At 40.1% G+C, this 17,531-nt stretch overlaps 1 protein-coding gene across 1 annotated transcript in view; it reads left to right on the plus strand.

Annotated features, from left to right (window-relative positions):
• The window catches only part of oprd1a (opioid receptor, delta 1a), a 35,510-nt gene extending 22,852 nt beyond the window's left edge, over positions 1–12,658 (plus strand). Inside the window, exons 2-3 of the mRNA XM_056480394.1 lie at positions 10,607–10,962; positions 11,098–12,658. Of these exons, the coding sequence (XP_056336369.1) occupies positions 10,607–10,962; positions 11,098–11,627 (886 nt within the window). The 3' untranslated portion in view covers positions 11,628–12,658. The remainder of the gene's footprint in view (positions 1–10,606; positions 10,963–11,097) is intronic.
• Positions 12,659–17,531: the final 4,873 nt, after the last annotated feature.

A 17,531-nucleotide genomic window follows, 5' to 3' on the forward strand; every position in this document is an offset into this window, starting at 1 on the left:
GCAGTAGCATTACCTTTAGTAACCCAGAATCTTTTATGAAGTTCAGCAAGCAATTGGCTTCTACCGCAGTGTCCTGCCATCCTGTGTGTATAGTCCATTAATAGTCTGCACAAGCGACTTTCGTGGGGCAAAATTGCTGGATGCTTGAGTTCTTCTGGCATTGCCATTCTACTGAACCTTCCACCAACTCTTAAGACGCCATTGTCTAGAACTGGATCCAACTTGTACAATCTGCTACTGGTTTTCACAGCTTGACCTTTATTTAACAGAATTATCTCATCTTGAAAGCTCTGCTGTTGAACATGACGAATAAGAAACTCCTCAGCGTGTACCCGATCCGTCACTGACAAAGTCTGGACCACAGATTTAATCTTATTTGTGTGATTACCCCGCTTTTCTTGAGATTTAGAATGTTTTATAAAAGCTGCTGCGGCATCTTTCCGCTTTTGACTCAAGTGCAGAAGCATACTTCTAAATTTTAGCAACCATGCTGTCGCTCTTTGCAGTTTTTCCCATGATGAAAAATGATCAATTAACTTAGTGAATGGACTTGAATTAGCTGTGGTGATGGAAAAAACAGCAGTTGTTCTCTTTATTTCTGGGTCACTATCTGGAATGCGAAGTGATTCTTGAGGCATTTCTGGCCAGTCCGAAGTTGAACCTTTCAAATACTCTGGACCTGTCAGCCATCTTCCGTCATTCCTAAAAGCGCTAGACTTGACGCCTCGAGAGGCATCATCAGCAGGATTGGCAATGGAATTAACATATCGCCACTGAAACTTCTGTGACAAATTTCTAATAGTGGAAACTCTGTTGGCTACATATGTCTGGAATATGCTGGTGTCATTCAAGATATGTTTAAGTCTGAAAATTATCCACGAGGAGGCGGACACGGCCCACGTTAAACGAGATGACCGGCATATGATTTGGATGTCTGCGGCTGTACTGCACGGAGAGATGATTCAGCGAACAAGTTCACTTTATTAGGACGCTGTATGATTGTGCTGGACCGTGAGTAGCCATCTGGCAAGTTTATTATGAATTATGCTGGCTTTGGAGCTGCGATGGATTTGCTTTTAAGCTTTTAATGCCTGATACGACGTGAATTGAAAGCCGTTGATGAACTGAACAGTAACCATTTGCCCATTGCCCATCTGCCCATTTTCTTACTCTTCAACCAAGATCCTGACTCACTGTGGCCATTAAAAATCTTGGGATGTCCTTTAAAAAAGAGTAGGGGTTTAGCCTTGGCATCTTGGCCAAATTTGCCCACTGGCTTCTGTCCATCATTGCCTCCTAACCATCCCCATATCATAATTGGCTTCATCACTCTGTCTTCTTTCCAATTAAGCTGGTGTGTGCTTTGACGCAAAATGGCTGTCATCGTGTCATCCAAGGTGGATGCTGCACACTGGTGGTGGATTTGAGTGTTCAGAAAAGTGCTATGTAAATTTATGGAATTATTAATTATGAACATAATGTCTCCGTTCCCTACTTCAAAGAAAGAGGGTTACGATAGTAACTGAGATGTTTTACTATTCATATCAAACAATTCAGCACCACCTGCAGTGACAGCACTTACCAATTCATACATAAGAAGGTAAACCTTAAGCAACTTCTTTAAGTTAGAGTTCACACTTAGGTATTGTTTGACAAATGATAGCAGGTTTGGCATGCTGGGGTGGATGGTTTCTAACTAGTGGCTAACTAATGGCTAACTAGTGGTTGTAGATGAGAGACCTGCTGTGGTCATTCATATCACGTGCTCCTCTCGATATTATTTTGTAAAACTTCACTTCAAGAGTTCACACTTAGATATTGTTTGACAAATAATAGCAGGTTTGGCATGCTGTCCCGGGAGGGAACCCTGAGCTCAGAGATAATTGAGCACAGGGCTCCCGCCTGGTCAATTGAGCATGTAAGGGGAGTACGAGATCAGGTAGTTCTCGAGAGCTCCCCAAAATGCTTAATGACTCGGGACAGCAGCCGTGTATTCGAACTCCCTAAAAGGCTAGAAATGCTTTATTCAGCTGCTGGATATAGTGGTTGAGAAAGGGAAAGTAAAGAGGGCTCCTGCTGGAGCAAAGGGTGACACAGACTCCTGCGGGAGCCCGAGCAGGGTTGGCATGTTGGGGGGGTTTGGGGGGGGGGTCGATGAATACTCAATTGCTCGAGGAACACTCCTGACGGAGATAGAGCTGGAAAGTGGCAGCAATATATATATATAAATAGTCAAAGCTTGTGGGCACTGCTGTGGGAGTTAGAGCTGTATGTGCCATCTCCAGCTGGAATCGGAAAAGAGGAAGGGCAGGTGGAGACCCCAGCTGGAGTAGACTGCCTCACTTGTCACTCACTTGTGTTGTACACTACACTTATTTCCAATCATCATATCCATCTGTGAAAATTCTTTCATTCATTCATTTTGTTTTCAGCTTAGTCCCTTTATTAATCTGGGGTCGCCACAGCGGAATGAACCACCAACTTATCCAGCATATAGTGGATGCCCTTCCAGCTGCAACCCATCACTGGGAAACACCCATACACTCTTATTCACACACATACACATTGACCTTTTTAGCTTACCTAATTCAGTATTGCTTCATCACTTTGTTTGTTTCTCTGGCCAAAGACCCAGAGAACATTATTAGCATGTCTGAATCATTCTTGTTTACTTGATCATAAGTTTACTTGATTATTTGTTGTTTAGACGTGGTGTTATTTATTCTGAAATATAATATATTCTGATATTCAGACAGCAAAATATTCTGGGCACCTTTTTTGACAATTATCAAAAATGTAGGATCTGGCTGCACAATTTTAAGTAACAAAACCCTGAAAATCACTCATCTAGGACACAGAAATGTTAATCTAAATTTGAAAAGCTGAATTGTTTACAGGGGATGCTAACACAAAGGCACGAAACTACATTATTATTAATCCACATTGTAAAAAAACACTAAGCATGTGAGAACTTAGTGGAGCTGTCATAGTGGAGTGGAGTTTACTCATAATATGCATCCCATACAAGAAATCCTGGAAATCAAGGAAATTCACAGAGAATGGATTGGTTTTATGCTCTTATTAACTTATTTATTTGTATGCACAGTTACCATTCATTTATCAACTGATTCACAAATATGAATTATGCAAATGAGACAAGGGTGCAGATGTGCTCAATAAATAAATGATCACAATTTGCATGTGCAGTTCTCCATCTTGTAAGCTGTATAACACTAGTTTTTTTAGAAGATGTATACTAACAATTTGTCATACTTTACTGTTTAGTATGACTTTTTATACATATCTTTATAATGCCACGTATTAACATTCTCCATCAATTTCTGCTGCCATGATTGCTACAAAATTGTTAAAAATGTCCACTGTTTATTGTCAGTGATGTAGCACAGCTCACACATATATCACTTTCCAACCAATCAGATTTTCATTAATCAACAAAGAAAAATTGAGAAAATGTATTGCTAAATATAAGTGCATAAATCTCTTGCAAACTACTAGATTCATGGTTTCATATAGAGCACTGTATGAATTACGTATTTTGCAGACCAAAACACAGAAACACATATTTAAGCAATTCTGATTACATAGTTCTGTAGTCAAAGTTTTTGGTTTTTAAAGCTTGAAAAATAAGGTTAACAACTCAAGCCCATAGCCAGCCTGGCGAAAGGGGTAGTTCTTTCTTTTCTCAAAATGTAGATGTTTTTACAGTTATTCGCCTCATTTTCTATTTAATTATGAGATTTAAATACTGCATTTAAGTGACATTTTAAGCATTATTTTTAGCTGAATTAGCTTGTCAGGTGCTCAACATAAACACACTTTTTAATGTACCAAAATATTTCCTAAACATTTAGAATAAAGAAATGTTAATAAATACTTGATAAAATGTTAATAAAATACAAATATTATGTCATATATCATTAGAAAAAATAGGAATCTGTTAAAGTTTAAAAAAAAAAGTAGCATATTGTCATTTATTTGGAAAAAACAAAGTGGCCAGCACATTCAACTTTTCTAAGTCAGAATTTGGCTATTTGAGTAATAAAAAAAATTAATAAAACAAAGAATACAGTAGCGTAAAATTTTATGTTTTATGTAAAATTGTATGTTTTCTTGCAGAACTGGATATTGCGAGTCATGAAAAATAATTGTGACAGCCAACAGAGGATTCTGATTGGTCTTAAAGCCTTTTTTGAAGGGTTATTTTCACTATTTATGATGGCGTAGCAGTCTAAATAGGATACAAGAGCTAATGTATGGGACAAATTCTGGACTGTCATTGAGGAGTGGGTCTTTCAAACCACCTGAACCCCCCCTGGCTATTGGCCTGCAAGTGTCTAATTGGAACAAAATAGGGACATTTATTGTCCATAGAAAAAAGAACACTCTTCTAATCACACCACTTTCACAGCCTTGATGTGTTTATAATTATACAAATTTATAATAATGCACCCACAATAAATTATAATTGCACTCTCTGCTTAAACACTATTTGAACACATGCAACCGTGGAATAATGCCAGCACTTAGCTTTTTGCATCTGCCAAGGTTGAATTTATTCAAAATTAATTAAAGTTATGTTCATTTGTGTTGATTATTATGACAATCAAAACAAGAAATAGTCTTTTTGTTGTTGTTTGTCACAAAATGTCAAAAATCCTTATATTTTATCACCACAGTGCTCTATATTTAAATGGCTATTCTGCCTAGCAGAATCTGTTTAACGGTGATAAATGGGACCATACCTTAAGACAATGTTTTAGCCTGACACAACACACTTTAAAGTTCTAGAGCACTTCAGTGAATCCACCCTGCACTGTGTCCTCACACCACAGGTCATTCAAATGTCATCATCCCATGGGTCTTTAAAATAACTGCTCAACTGAATCGCAGCTGACTGTTTGAGATGTCAAGAGATGAATGCTTTTTTTGACAGTGGTTTAACATGCTTGACTGCTGTGTTGGCACAGAGGACAGTTAGAGCTGTTGTTGGTGATTCAATGTGACAGTTATCAAGAGAAAACAGAATAGAACACATGCAGTCCAACTTTAATAAAAAAATAAATTAATAAAAGGTGTACATTTTTGAAAACATTAATGCATAGTTTTATGCACAAAACAAAACAACATTACTTCCCCAGTGGGAAGGGAACTTCAATGCTATGTGGAAACTTCCACTATGGGGATTTTGTCAGAAGCCAATCATCTTAAAGAGTAATAAAACGGAAAATGAAATGACAATCAGTTGGCAACATCAGCATACACAGCTGGCAGCAATTACAATCATTCGTGTATAAAGATGCCAGCCATGCATCGCAGAGACACCTATTCGCTTTCAGAGCCTCTGAGAGAGTCTTCGGGTTCCTCCAAACCTCCTTCGGAGAAAGAGAGACAGAGAGAGAGCGAACAAACAAGTAAGCTGCTTTAAGTGTTTAAACAGGCTGTTTCTCCCGGTTCCAGAGTGTGTGACATGCAGTGGCAGATAGTCAAGCTGTGTGTATTTTCCCTTGCATGGTCATTCTCTGGGTCCGGTCCTTCCTATTAGTATAAGGTGCAAGTTTCCTAAAAGAGCAACACGGTCGTGCAGCACGTCTTTTTAAAGATGTCATTCATTTCTGGATGCGGTGGTTCCCTGTCCCAGGATGATGGGCATTCTTAATACACCCATATTCCAGGCTGGCCTGTTCAGGGACACCATTGGTGATTTCACCCAGGAGTTTACCACAGTTAAGGAGCAGTCGAGTGCGATGATGAGGTCATCTATCGGCGGGCTCTTAAGACCGCTCCCCTCGCTGAACCATCCACCTCAGCTGCTCCTTCCCAATGGTGCCCGCCTGCAGCTTCAAGACCTGCTCCACCGCCCCTGCCTGCTCCTCCGGCTAAGCGGCAGCGTCGAGCCCCCTGCAAGTATCCAGCACCCTGCCCAAGGGCGCCGTTAACTTCCGTAAAAGGACCGCGAAACGTTCCTGAGACAGGTCATCCGGAGAAGAGGGAACTTGCTCTTTCCCCGATGGAGGACCAGGCATCACAACATCAAACAGCATTTTCCAATGCCAGGCTGCTGGCCTTGCAGCCGGCGGCCGCCAAATTCTCCATGAAAGAGCATTTTTCCTCTTCCCTTGCTCGGATGTGTCAGCCCGAACACTGCCAGTCTTGAACAGTGCCCTCTCAGGACCCTGGGAGGAAGGTGAGAGTGAATCTCTTGCCTCCTACTCTTCCGCGGGACCCCAGCTGAGCCCTCCCACTCCGTGCTGCCCCACCGCTGAGTGTGTTAACGATTGTGGTGAACAATGATGCCACTTGCGCAAGCTCTGCCAGCCTGGTTAGCGCTTGGCTACGCGATTCAGTTTATCAAACGACCTTCCAAGTTCATGGGTGTGTATTTCCCTAGGGTCAGCCCTGTGTCCGCCCATGTCTTGCACGAGAAGATTGCTGTCCTCCTGGTGAAGGATGCAATTGAGCCGGTCCCTCCAGCCGAGATGAGGAGCAGGTTTTACAGCCCGTACTTCATCAAGCCCAAAAAAAGAGCGGTGGGCTACGGCCAATCCTAGACCTGCAAGTTTTGAACCACTGTCTGCACAAGCTGCTATTCAGAATGATCACGCAGAGGCGCATCCTCCGAAGTGTCCATCCTCGGGATTGGTTTGCAGCAATAGACCTGAAGGCTGCGTAGTTTCATGTCTCCATTTTTCCACGCCACAGTTTCTGCAGTTTGCGTTCGAGGGTCGAACTTAGCGGTATAAAGTCCTCCTCTCTGGGCTCTCTGTGTCGCCACGGGTTTTCACCAAGCTCACAGAGCCCCTTTGGCTCGCAGGCATCCGCATATTCAATTATCTCAACGACTGGCTGCTTCTAACTAACTCGCATGATCAATTGATTATGCACAGACAGGGTGCTCCAGCACCTCGACCTGTTGGGGTTTTTGGTCAACCGAGAAAAGAGCAAGCTCGCCCCCATCCAGAGAATCTCTTTTCTTGGGTTGGAGCTGAACTTGATCACCATGATGGCGCGCCTCTCCTGAGAGTGCACGAGCTGATGCTGACCTGTCTGTGGGAGTTTGACAGGAAAACTGTGGTCTCTCTAAAATTATTTGGGGAATATGGCATCTGCAGCCGCTGTCACGCGGCTTGGATTGCTCCATATGAGACACAAACTGAGTGACTGTCACTCAGCTGTGTCGCTGTGCCCTCAGCCCCTGAATGGACCCTGCGCTTCTACAGGCCAGAGTGCCTTTAGAGCAAGTGTCCAAGCGTCCCGACAGATGCTTCCAGCATGGGCTGGGGGGCCATGTGTTGCGGGCATGCAGCTGCGGGTCCGTGGAAAGGAAGCCAGTTGCATTGGCATATGAATTGCCTGGAGCTGTTGGCAGTGTATCTTGCTCTGCACCCTTTTTTACCGGTGCTAGAGTGGAAGCACGTGCTGGTCAGGATGGACAGCACAACGACGGTTGCGTATATGAACTGTATAGGGGTTATCCTCTCCCGCCGCATGTCTCAGCTCACTTGCTGTCTGCTCTTCTGGACCTGGATATCAGAACTCTCCTTGTGATCCCCCCCCACCCCCCTGGCAGATCCCTTTCTTTTCTTCAGGATAGGTTGGAGCAGAGGCTGTCACCCTCCACACTAAAGGTTTATGTTGCTGCCATTTCCGCTCATCATGACGTGGTGGATGGTGGCACCGTGGGAAGGCATAACCTCAGAGGAGCGAGGCGATTAAATCCACCCCGCCCCCCTCTCATTCCCTCTTGGGATTTCTCTGTAGTGTTTACGAGCCTACAAAGAGATCCGTTCGAACCACTCGCCTTGGTATCCTTGAGATTTCTGGGGGGCATGTTGGAGGGCTGCGTCTCTGGTGATCACAGTGCATTCACGCTGACAGCCTGGCAAGCCTCTTACCAGTGACGTGGTAAGGTTCAATCACTGTGGCGTTTTCCATATATTTCCCTATAATGAAAGTTTCCACATAGCACTGAAGTTCTCCCGCTGGGGGATGAAATGGCTGCTTTGTAACCCTCTTTCCTCAAGGGCGATGCTATGTTCCTTTGCCACAAACAGTTGCGCCTTAGCTGACAGCTTAGTTCGGCTCTTCAGCTAGAAATTACACAAATAATTGTAATTGCTGCCAGCTGTGTACACTGACGCCACCAATTAATTGGCATTTCATTTGCCCGCTTTATTACGCTTTCAGATGATTGGCTTCTAACAAAATCCCCATACTAAAAGTTTCCACATAGCATTCCAAATTGTATTGATTCCCCCCTCAGGGAACGAGGGTTACATATTAACCATTTCGTTTTCCAAGGTAAAATAAGATATGGGTGCGTTATCTCCCATTCCCTTTAAGAGGAGTTGTGGTCGCACCAAGTGAAATAGCTATTTACATGGCGGATATGGTACGTAAAAAAAACTGTACATTTTATTGCTTGAGAATAATTAACAGTATTGTCTTTTTTGCGCGGGGGGGGTATGTGTGAACTAAGTCTTTATTAAACAATTAGCTATAGAAACATTTATAGTTAACTAAATAGCTATGAGATGTTACACTGCTTTTAGTACTCTTGTAAATAGCTTTATAGCAACTTTACTCCTATCATTTTCTCCCCTGCTTTTCTCACTTTGCAATGAACTGGTTTGTATTGATTTCCCCATATGAAGATGAAAAAGTGTAGAGTGCAAGACCATATATTGCATTGTCAATTGTTCTGGACAATTGCTCTGAGAATAGAGGTGAGATGAGATGTTTTTTTCTCTAGAGCTTTCTACAGACTTAATGTGATTCAGAGACATTTACATAACTGCCTAATTCCTAGGGGAAAAAAGGGAAGATCAAATTCTCTGTCTCGTGGATGACAAATTCATTTGAGAAGAGACCCCTTGTATGAATGTTTAGTGCTTCAATTAATTTACTAACTCACAATAATTCATTTTCAATCTTTTTTTTTTTTTTTTTTCAATTATTATTATTACCATTATTATTATGGGGCTGCATGGTGGCACAGTTGGTATCACAATGACCTCACAGCAAGAAGGTCACTGGTTCAAGCCTTGGCTGGGTCAGTTGGCATTTCTGTGTGGAGTTTGAATGTTCTCCCTGTGTTTGCGTGGGTTTTCTTCAGGGTGCTCCGGTTTCCCCCACAAGTCCAAAGACATGCGCTAAAGGTGAATTTGATAAGCTAAATTGTCTGTAGTGTATGTGTGTGAATGAGTGTACTTGGATGTTTTCCAGATATGGGTTGCAGCTGGAAGGGCATCTGCTGCATAAAACATATGCTGGATAAGGTGGCAGTTCATTCCGCTGTGGCGATCCCAGATTAATAAAGGGACTAAGCCAAAAAAGAAAATTAATGAATATTATTATTATTCGAATCTTCATTTGGACAAAAGTTCTTATGGACCATGATTTCTACCAAGGCTGTATAAACAAATTATTTTTATTTATTTATTTTTACGGAGGGGATTTCATGTCAACCAGAGGAGAAATAAATGAAGCTGTAATAAATGTAGTCTTTGAAAATGGCCATCTCCTTTGGGAAATCAAAATCGCTTCAGCACTGCACAAAAACACCACCACCCACAGTCACAATTCTGTAAATGATCGGCAAGATATGAGATCTGCTCTTGCAACTATTATATAATACCAGCTGTCTTTGTGTTAAAAGAAAATGTTATGCCTCATTGACCTGCACCAGGCTAGATGATGTTTCAATTCAAGATGAAACATTTCTACATTTTTTGAGTCATATGTACTGTATATTGCACATTTATGTGTTTTATGTATTTATGCATTTATGCAATAAAAACTATAAATTGCATTTGAAAAGCTAAATATCCAGTGCTTTTTTATTGTATGATTTTGTCTATTTTTGCAACATCAGCTGATTATAGCACACTGTGAGAGCTTTGATTGTAGTTTAAAAAGCTAATAAGCTCTTAGCAAAGCATTCTAATTGACCTAATTAATCAAGTTCAAATTACTCATCTACCTTGAATAAATATTTGGAGCGAAAACACAGTTCTCACACATTGAATAACATTAAATGTTTTTTTCATGATGTTAACTTTGGTTAAACAAATTTTCTACTTTGCAAGCACATGATGCATAAAGTATCTGGTAATAACAATAATAAAAAAAGATAAGTGAGCTATCCAAAGATTTTCACCTCCGCCTTGTAGGCACACCTGAAGGATCTTTTTCTTTGGTTTATCTTAGTCATCAAGCACTACGCTTAGGTTCCTGACTAATGTGGTTATCATTGTGTTCTGAATGATTCCGTTCAGTGGCATTCTCCTTGTATTACCCCAAGGGTAGCTGATCTGACACCTCTGCGTCCTTAGAATAATCTAAAGCTGTACATCAGAGTCTGGAGTTTCAAAACACAGCAGAATAAGAATGAATTTTTTGGAGTCAAGACACTTGGAGGCCACTGAGTTTACCACATATTTACTTTTGGCTATTAAAAGCTTTTATTTGTGAGTTCCATACCCTGCTACCTTCAGCTGTTTTAAAAAAAGCACCTACAAAAAAAGTAGAAGGCCACACAAGCCACACATGTGTCCTAAAAATTGCTCTGTTGATTATGTCTTTGCAGATACACAAAGCTGAAAACTGCCACCAACATCTACATCTTCAATTTGGCCCTGGCAGATGCACTGGCAACTAGTACACTTCCATTCCAGAGCACCAAGTATTTAATGAACACCTGGCCCTTTGGTGAGCTTCTGTGCAAAGTGGTTATAGCCATAGACTACTACAATATGTTTACCAGTATCTTCACTCTCACTATGATGAGCGTGGACCGTTACATTGCTGTTTGCCACCCTGTGAGAGCACTGGAGTTTCGTACCCCTATCAAGGCCAAAATAATCAATGTGTGCATATGGATCCTCTCCTCTGCTGTTGGAGTGCCAATCATGATTATGGCAGTCACCAGAGTGACAAATCAAAGTGAGTACATATTTATAAGCTAAATTCATTTCAACACAAGTTGTGTTTGTTGAATAATGTCTTCTTAGATTAAGAAATTAATTGCACATCTTCTTCTACAACTTATCAGAACTGTTTAAATTTATTCCCTAACAGATACAACAGTCTGCATGCTGAAGTTCCCTGATCCAGACTGGTACTGGGACACAGTCACAAAGATTTGTGTGTTTATCTTTGCATTTGTGGTACCAGTCCTTGTTATAACAATCTGCTATGGTCTGATGATCCTACGCTTGAAGAGTGTCCGTCTTCTCTCAGGCTCAAAGGAGAAGGACAGAAACATGCGGCGAATCACCCGAATGGTTTTGGTTGTTGTGGCTGCCTTCATTATCTGCTGGACACCAATTCACATCTTCATCATTGTGAAAACACTGGTAGACATCAACCAAAAGAACCCCTTTGTGATTGCTAGCTGGCACTTGTGCATCGCACTTGGCTATACCAACAGCAGCCTCAATCCTGTGCTTTATGCTTTCTTGGATGAGAATTTCAAGAGATGCTTTCGAGACTTTTGCCTACCTTTTCGAACGAGGGCTGACCAGAATAATCTGAACCGAGCAAGGAATGCCACAAGGGAGCCAGTTTCAGTTTGTGCCCATTCGGATACAGGAAAGAAGCCGGTATGACTAGGCCTGGACAGGATCCCACGGGGGTCCCAATCTAGAAGAGTTCAGCAGGACCTACAATCTGAGGTCACCCAAATCTCCACTACTGAATTCTAGGAACAAAAGGAAAATCAATTGATTGCAGCTTGAATACTCAAGTTTAGCATTTCAAGAAGAGACCTAGTTAAGCATCTCCTCTACTGCACCATTCTCTTCCCTTCAGAAGAAATTCAAACACACTGATGATCTTTTTCGGAATGCAATGATATTAAACTAACCAGGGTAAAAACAGGGGAAATTATGTCAGCATTATCAGGCACACAGTGTCTGGTGGACTTTCCTGGTGTGAAATCTTACTGGTTCTGAGAACATAATACTAATGTGAAAGAAGGACCAGGCATACAATGGAAACAATGGAAGAATCAATTCCCTGTGAGTAAAAATAATGATTACATCAAGAAACGAAACCCTGAAATTCACAAGCTACAAGCAAATAGTGGAAATGGGGTCCAATTGAAGGACACTGACTGAAAAGGAAAAGCATTTTCAGTAGTTTATTTTATATTTACTTTCTTCTATCTTTCAGAGATATTGAATCGTAGAGCCTTGGGGACGCAGAAAAAAACAAACAAACACTGGAAATTGATGTAAAAACTTTCCTCTGACATATTTTTACTCCCAGTGAATGATTGGAAATCATCTTACCCCAGAATAGATGGGAGCAAATCGAGTGGAGAAACATGATGTATTGTAGCAGACCAGAGAGTACAGTATTGTCTTAAACTGGTTCTGGTGATATGGACAGATAAATAATGGAAATAATAGTGATGGACTGCTTTAGGCATCATTGTTGAAGATCAGCTTATTGCACCAAACTTTACGCCAACTACCCAACTTTACTGACCATGAGCACCTCGTCAGACAAACTCCTCACTTTACTTATGAAAACCTCAGTTGCAAGGATATACTCAATAAGTTTTATTTATAAGGAAAATGAATCCCATTTAAAGTAACACTATAAGTTTATATTTAATGTGTTGAAATAAAAAAACATTAAATGTCATGGTTTTAACTTCAACAGAAATATTGATTGTGTCCAAAAAGCAAAACAAAAATTGTATAAAGTTGTTTTCAATAGAGTTTCTAATAGATATCCATTATATTACTGACTTTTAAAAATAAGTAAAACATGTTAAAGCCCTAAAATCCTACAATCATTTTTGAATGTCTTGATGTTGAGCTTTAATAATTGCGGTGAGCAATTTAATGATGTATTATACTGTAGCTTACATTGCTTTTTATACCACCGTGCTTTTACAGACAAGTCAAAAGTGTAGCAAAAGAATGTGTGTAGAAAGATGTCTTTTATCATTTGGGATCTTCTGTTGTGGTGCCTTTTTTTGTTAATTTTAAAATATTAGTCCCACTTTGTATTAAATGGCCTTAAGTGAAGTTTAGTTATTAACTAATTTCGAGAGGATCACATGCTTATGATTGCTAGCGGCTGGATCCGCATTATCCAATTCTCAATGCACCAATCAGACAACTCCTAAGCTACTACAAATACCCTGGGTTACGTACCACCGCTATCTTCATTTTGAAGAATCCCCCCATCCACCCCTACTCCTCCTTCTTCCTAGATGGGTGACATGGTGGCCCAGTGCTTAGCACTGTTGCCTCACAGCAAGAATGTGTCTGGTTCTAGGCTTTACCAAACCAGCAGACATTTCTGTGTGGAGTTTGCATTTTCTCCCCGTGCTCACGTGGGTTTCCTCCGGGTTCCCCGGTTTCCTCCCACCGTCCAAAAAACATGCAACATAAGTTAATTGACTAATCCAAACCGGCACTATAGACATGCTCCTAGTAAAGAGCAATCACTGGCTGTTCATTGGTTATTACAGCGGGGGAGTTCTCGAGATCTACCTGAGCTCAAACTCCCCTCTCGCCTTGCAACAGGAGGGAGCCCCGGGCTCGAGGATCTTATGAGCTCAGGGCTCTCTCCCGGGACAGCATGCCAAACAAGCTTAAAATTAATCATCTACTAAGTGTGAACTCTTGAAATGTTACTTTGCACTTTTAAATTAACAGATTGGTACGATGTGCTTATTGTGTACATTCATGCTTTTTTTTTTTTTTTACATTGCTATATTAAAAAAAGGGGGCTGCACGGTGCCTTAGTGGTTAGCACTGTCTCCTCACAGCAAGAAGGTTGCTGGTTCGAGTTCCGGCTGAGCCAGTTGGCATTTCTGTGTGGAGTTTGCATGTTCTCCCCATGTTTGCATGGGTTTCCTCTGGGTGCTCCGGTTTCTCCCTCAGTCCAAAGACATGCACTATAAGTTAATTTATGTAATTACATTTTTAATTACATTTTGACCCAACTCTTACCCCCACACCTTAGCACAGCCTTAAAACTACCCACTTCACCAAACCTGACAACATTAACCCTATCCTAACTCAAAAGCCCTTAAGCATTTTGCAATAGAGTCTGAACCAAGTAAGTACACCACATTTGCTGACTTATTTGTTAAATTTAAGAACATATTAGCAAAGGCCACTTAATATAAAGTCAGACCAAAATATAAATGATGGTTTTGCCGTTTAAGAGGTGAACTCAACATACCTCATAAATGCTTGGTCAGTTTTAATTTAATTATGTGTCGGCTAACTGGATTCATTTTGATCTAAACCAACAACAGCGTAGGGCTACTACATGACTCACAACTCAAGAGTAAGTAATGTTGATGCCTTGCCCCTGGATATTTTCTAGTTGTGCTAGCTCATTGAGTCACTAGTTTTGCTGTTATGATGCTGATAATTGTACCGAGCTGTAATTTTGTTGAAAAGTGATTCTAGTGGAATTGTGTTTGTGTTGCATTGTTTGAATAAGAAACAAAAAATGTGTTTTTATACATCTGCAGCATAGTATGATTTCAAGTTTCATATTTGGTATTAAACTCAGTTGAGCAGTTGAGTCAGTTTGTAGGTTTGTGGTTAACACAAGTGAAACCGAAATTCACATTTTAAACTGCACAACAGTGAACACATAGTTTAAGTACCTCTTAAACCATTATTTAAATAAAAAAAGTACTTTTAACAGATATTTCACATAAAAAAAGGAAATTTGCTAATTTACTCACATCATTTATTGTGTAGTTATTTTATTTTTTCATTATTACGCAACACAGGGTCATTCTGAATACGTAGCCCTATATACGTTTCTGGAGACCATGAATTATGTAGCCAGAAGTACGTATTACTGTATTTCACCCTTAAAACAAATGCTACGGGGCGGTACTGCCGGTTCCAGTTTGTCCAGTTAGCTCGACATGTACATCGGCAAATTTGAGACACAGAGAGGAGTTGAACACAATGATGGGGTTCGAGTCTGGTGAAGAACGGTTCCATAAAGCGGGTAAGACAAAAACAAAAGCCAAAAGATAAAATAAGCAAGTAAATAACAGGGTGAGTAAATAAACAAGTAAATAGCGTGGTAAAAATCAGGCAAGGACTTTTCTTTGTTTTGAATTGCTTTTTAAAAATGTCGATTGAGTTTATGGAATTGTGTATGCAAATCATTCGTTGCTTTTGAAAACACTAATGGTTGGATTTGGGAAAGGAGGACCTCTGGTGGATTAATGTGAGAAGAACAGGTGCAAATGGCACTCACGAGAGAAATTTGAGATCTTAAAAAGTGTACATAGCGGCCTCTGGTGGATTCACGAAAACAAAACCTGCAAAAAAAAAAAAAAAAACAACGTAGCTCCTGGAACGTATTTGGCACTCTCCAGAAGTGTATATAGCGGTACGTTTTCAGAATGAGCCTGGGTTGTTATTATGCTTAAGAAGATTTTGGTCCTTGGTGATTTATAAACTGTAAGCCTACTAGTGCAGAAAGAAAGAAAGTTCTCATTTCATTTTTCGTTGATGTGTTATAAAAGATTTTTTTTTTAAATTTTGGTTCAGACAGATGCAGACACAGCCAAAATGAGGTGATAACACAGTTGATTTTTATCACAGCTAATTCTTTGATATGAGCTTGGTGTTTTCATGGGCTTTAGAATGTTCATCAGCCAGTCAGAATCACTTGTTACTATAGTATAGTATTTATAGTAGGTATTGTCCTATAGTATAAGCTTTTATTAGATCAACTAGTATTGTTACAAGTATATGGTTTAAAAACATTCTGATGCAAGTTTACAAATAAATGAGATAATAAAACCTGAAGCATGTGGCTCATTAATATAATCCTCAGTGGACTGGTGAGTATCGGAATGGAATGAACTTTAGTATTTGAATGTGACCAATCAGACAGGATCTTAATGAAACACTCTTATCTGAAGGCAAAGCTGTGTAACCTTTAAATTGCTCTAAAAAAAAAAAAAACTAATAGTATCAGTAGTCTTCTAAAAGGGCCATGGCGTAGTTCTTGTTATTATTTTATTATTCATTGAGAGTTGGTTATATTATTTGTTTATTAAGCAAAGAAAGCAAGAATGAATGAATAAAAGCAGTGTATTATTATTATTATTGTCGTTATTATTATTATTATTATAATTATTAATAATTAACTATTTTGAATCATGCCAAACGGTTCAAGGAACAGTCTAATTCCAGTTGTATTTCTACATGAGCGTAAATGGCACAGCATGAATACAATCTATTCTCAGCCCAGAATTCTAGGCAATGTACACAGGCAGTGCATCCAGAAAATATTCATAGCGCTTCAAAATTCTACACACAATACCCTATAATGTTAAAAAAGATTTTTTGAAATTGTTGCAAATTTATTAAAAATAAAACACCTGAAAAATCACATGTATATAAGCATTTATAGCCTTTGCTCAATACTTTATTGATGCACCTTTGGCAGCAATTACAGCCTCAAGTCTTTTTGAATAAGATACCACAAGCATGGCACACCGACGATGATAGTGTACAGCCGTTTTCAGATCTCTCCAGAGATGTTCAATAGGATTTATGCTGCATCCCAATTCGCATACTTATACTACACCCTAAAAGTGAAGGAACAGTATATACTTTTGAGTGTGTAACAGAAGAGTATACAAGCTTTTGGGACAAACTACTTCCTCGTTAACAGATCGTTGTGTTGCTTAGTTACGAGCCCTGTCAATCATCCACACATCATCCACATTTCTTTCATATTTAATTCCCTACCTTATTAAAGAAGCAGCAGCAGCAGGTTAATCTCCCATTCACAAGTCTTTTATGTAGAAAAAATCTCCTCAGGTGTTTGGATAATTCGGCATTCAGACGTTGATGTCCAAACACGTCTTTATATAAGTTCAGTATTGTTGTTGCAGATGAAATTTAACACTGAAAACGCGATTAAAACATTTTCTAGTGGGCTAGATATTAATTAACAGTCATACAAACATCTTTACCGAAGCCTCTCTACTTGACGGTTGGTCTCGCGCATCCATCATGTTTGTAGTTTGTTTACACTTTTCACCCACGTTTGTAGTTCTAAAACGAATTCACGTCCTTCGCGCAATGTATTTTGGACAATATCAGCGGTTAGAGTATGGACGCTTCTACACTTCGAGTTTTTACTGGAAATAGTTCTACTTTCAAATACTATTTAAGACGGATAGTATGCGAATTGGGACGCAGCATTAGGTCTGGGCTCTGGCTGGGCCACTCAAGGACATTCACTTAGTTGTTGTGAAGCCACTCCATTGATATTTTGGCAGTTTGTTGGCCCCAGTCTGAGATCAAGAGCACTCTGAAGCAGGTTTTTTATTCTGTCTCTGTACATTGCTGCCTTCATCTTTCCCTCTATCCTGGCTAGACTTTCAATTCCTGCTGCTGAAAAACATCCCCAGAGCATGATACTGTCACCACCATGCTTCACTGTAGGAATGGTATTACCCTGGTGATGAGCGGTGCCTGGTTTTCTTCAAACGT

This window comes from Danio aesculapii, chromosome 19, assembly GCF_903798145.1.
Source record: "Danio aesculapii chromosome 19, fDanAes4.1, whole genome shotgun sequence".
In the NCBI taxonomy this organism is placed as follows: domain Eukaryota; kingdom Metazoa; phylum Chordata; class Actinopteri; order Cypriniformes; family Danionidae; genus Danio; species Danio aesculapii.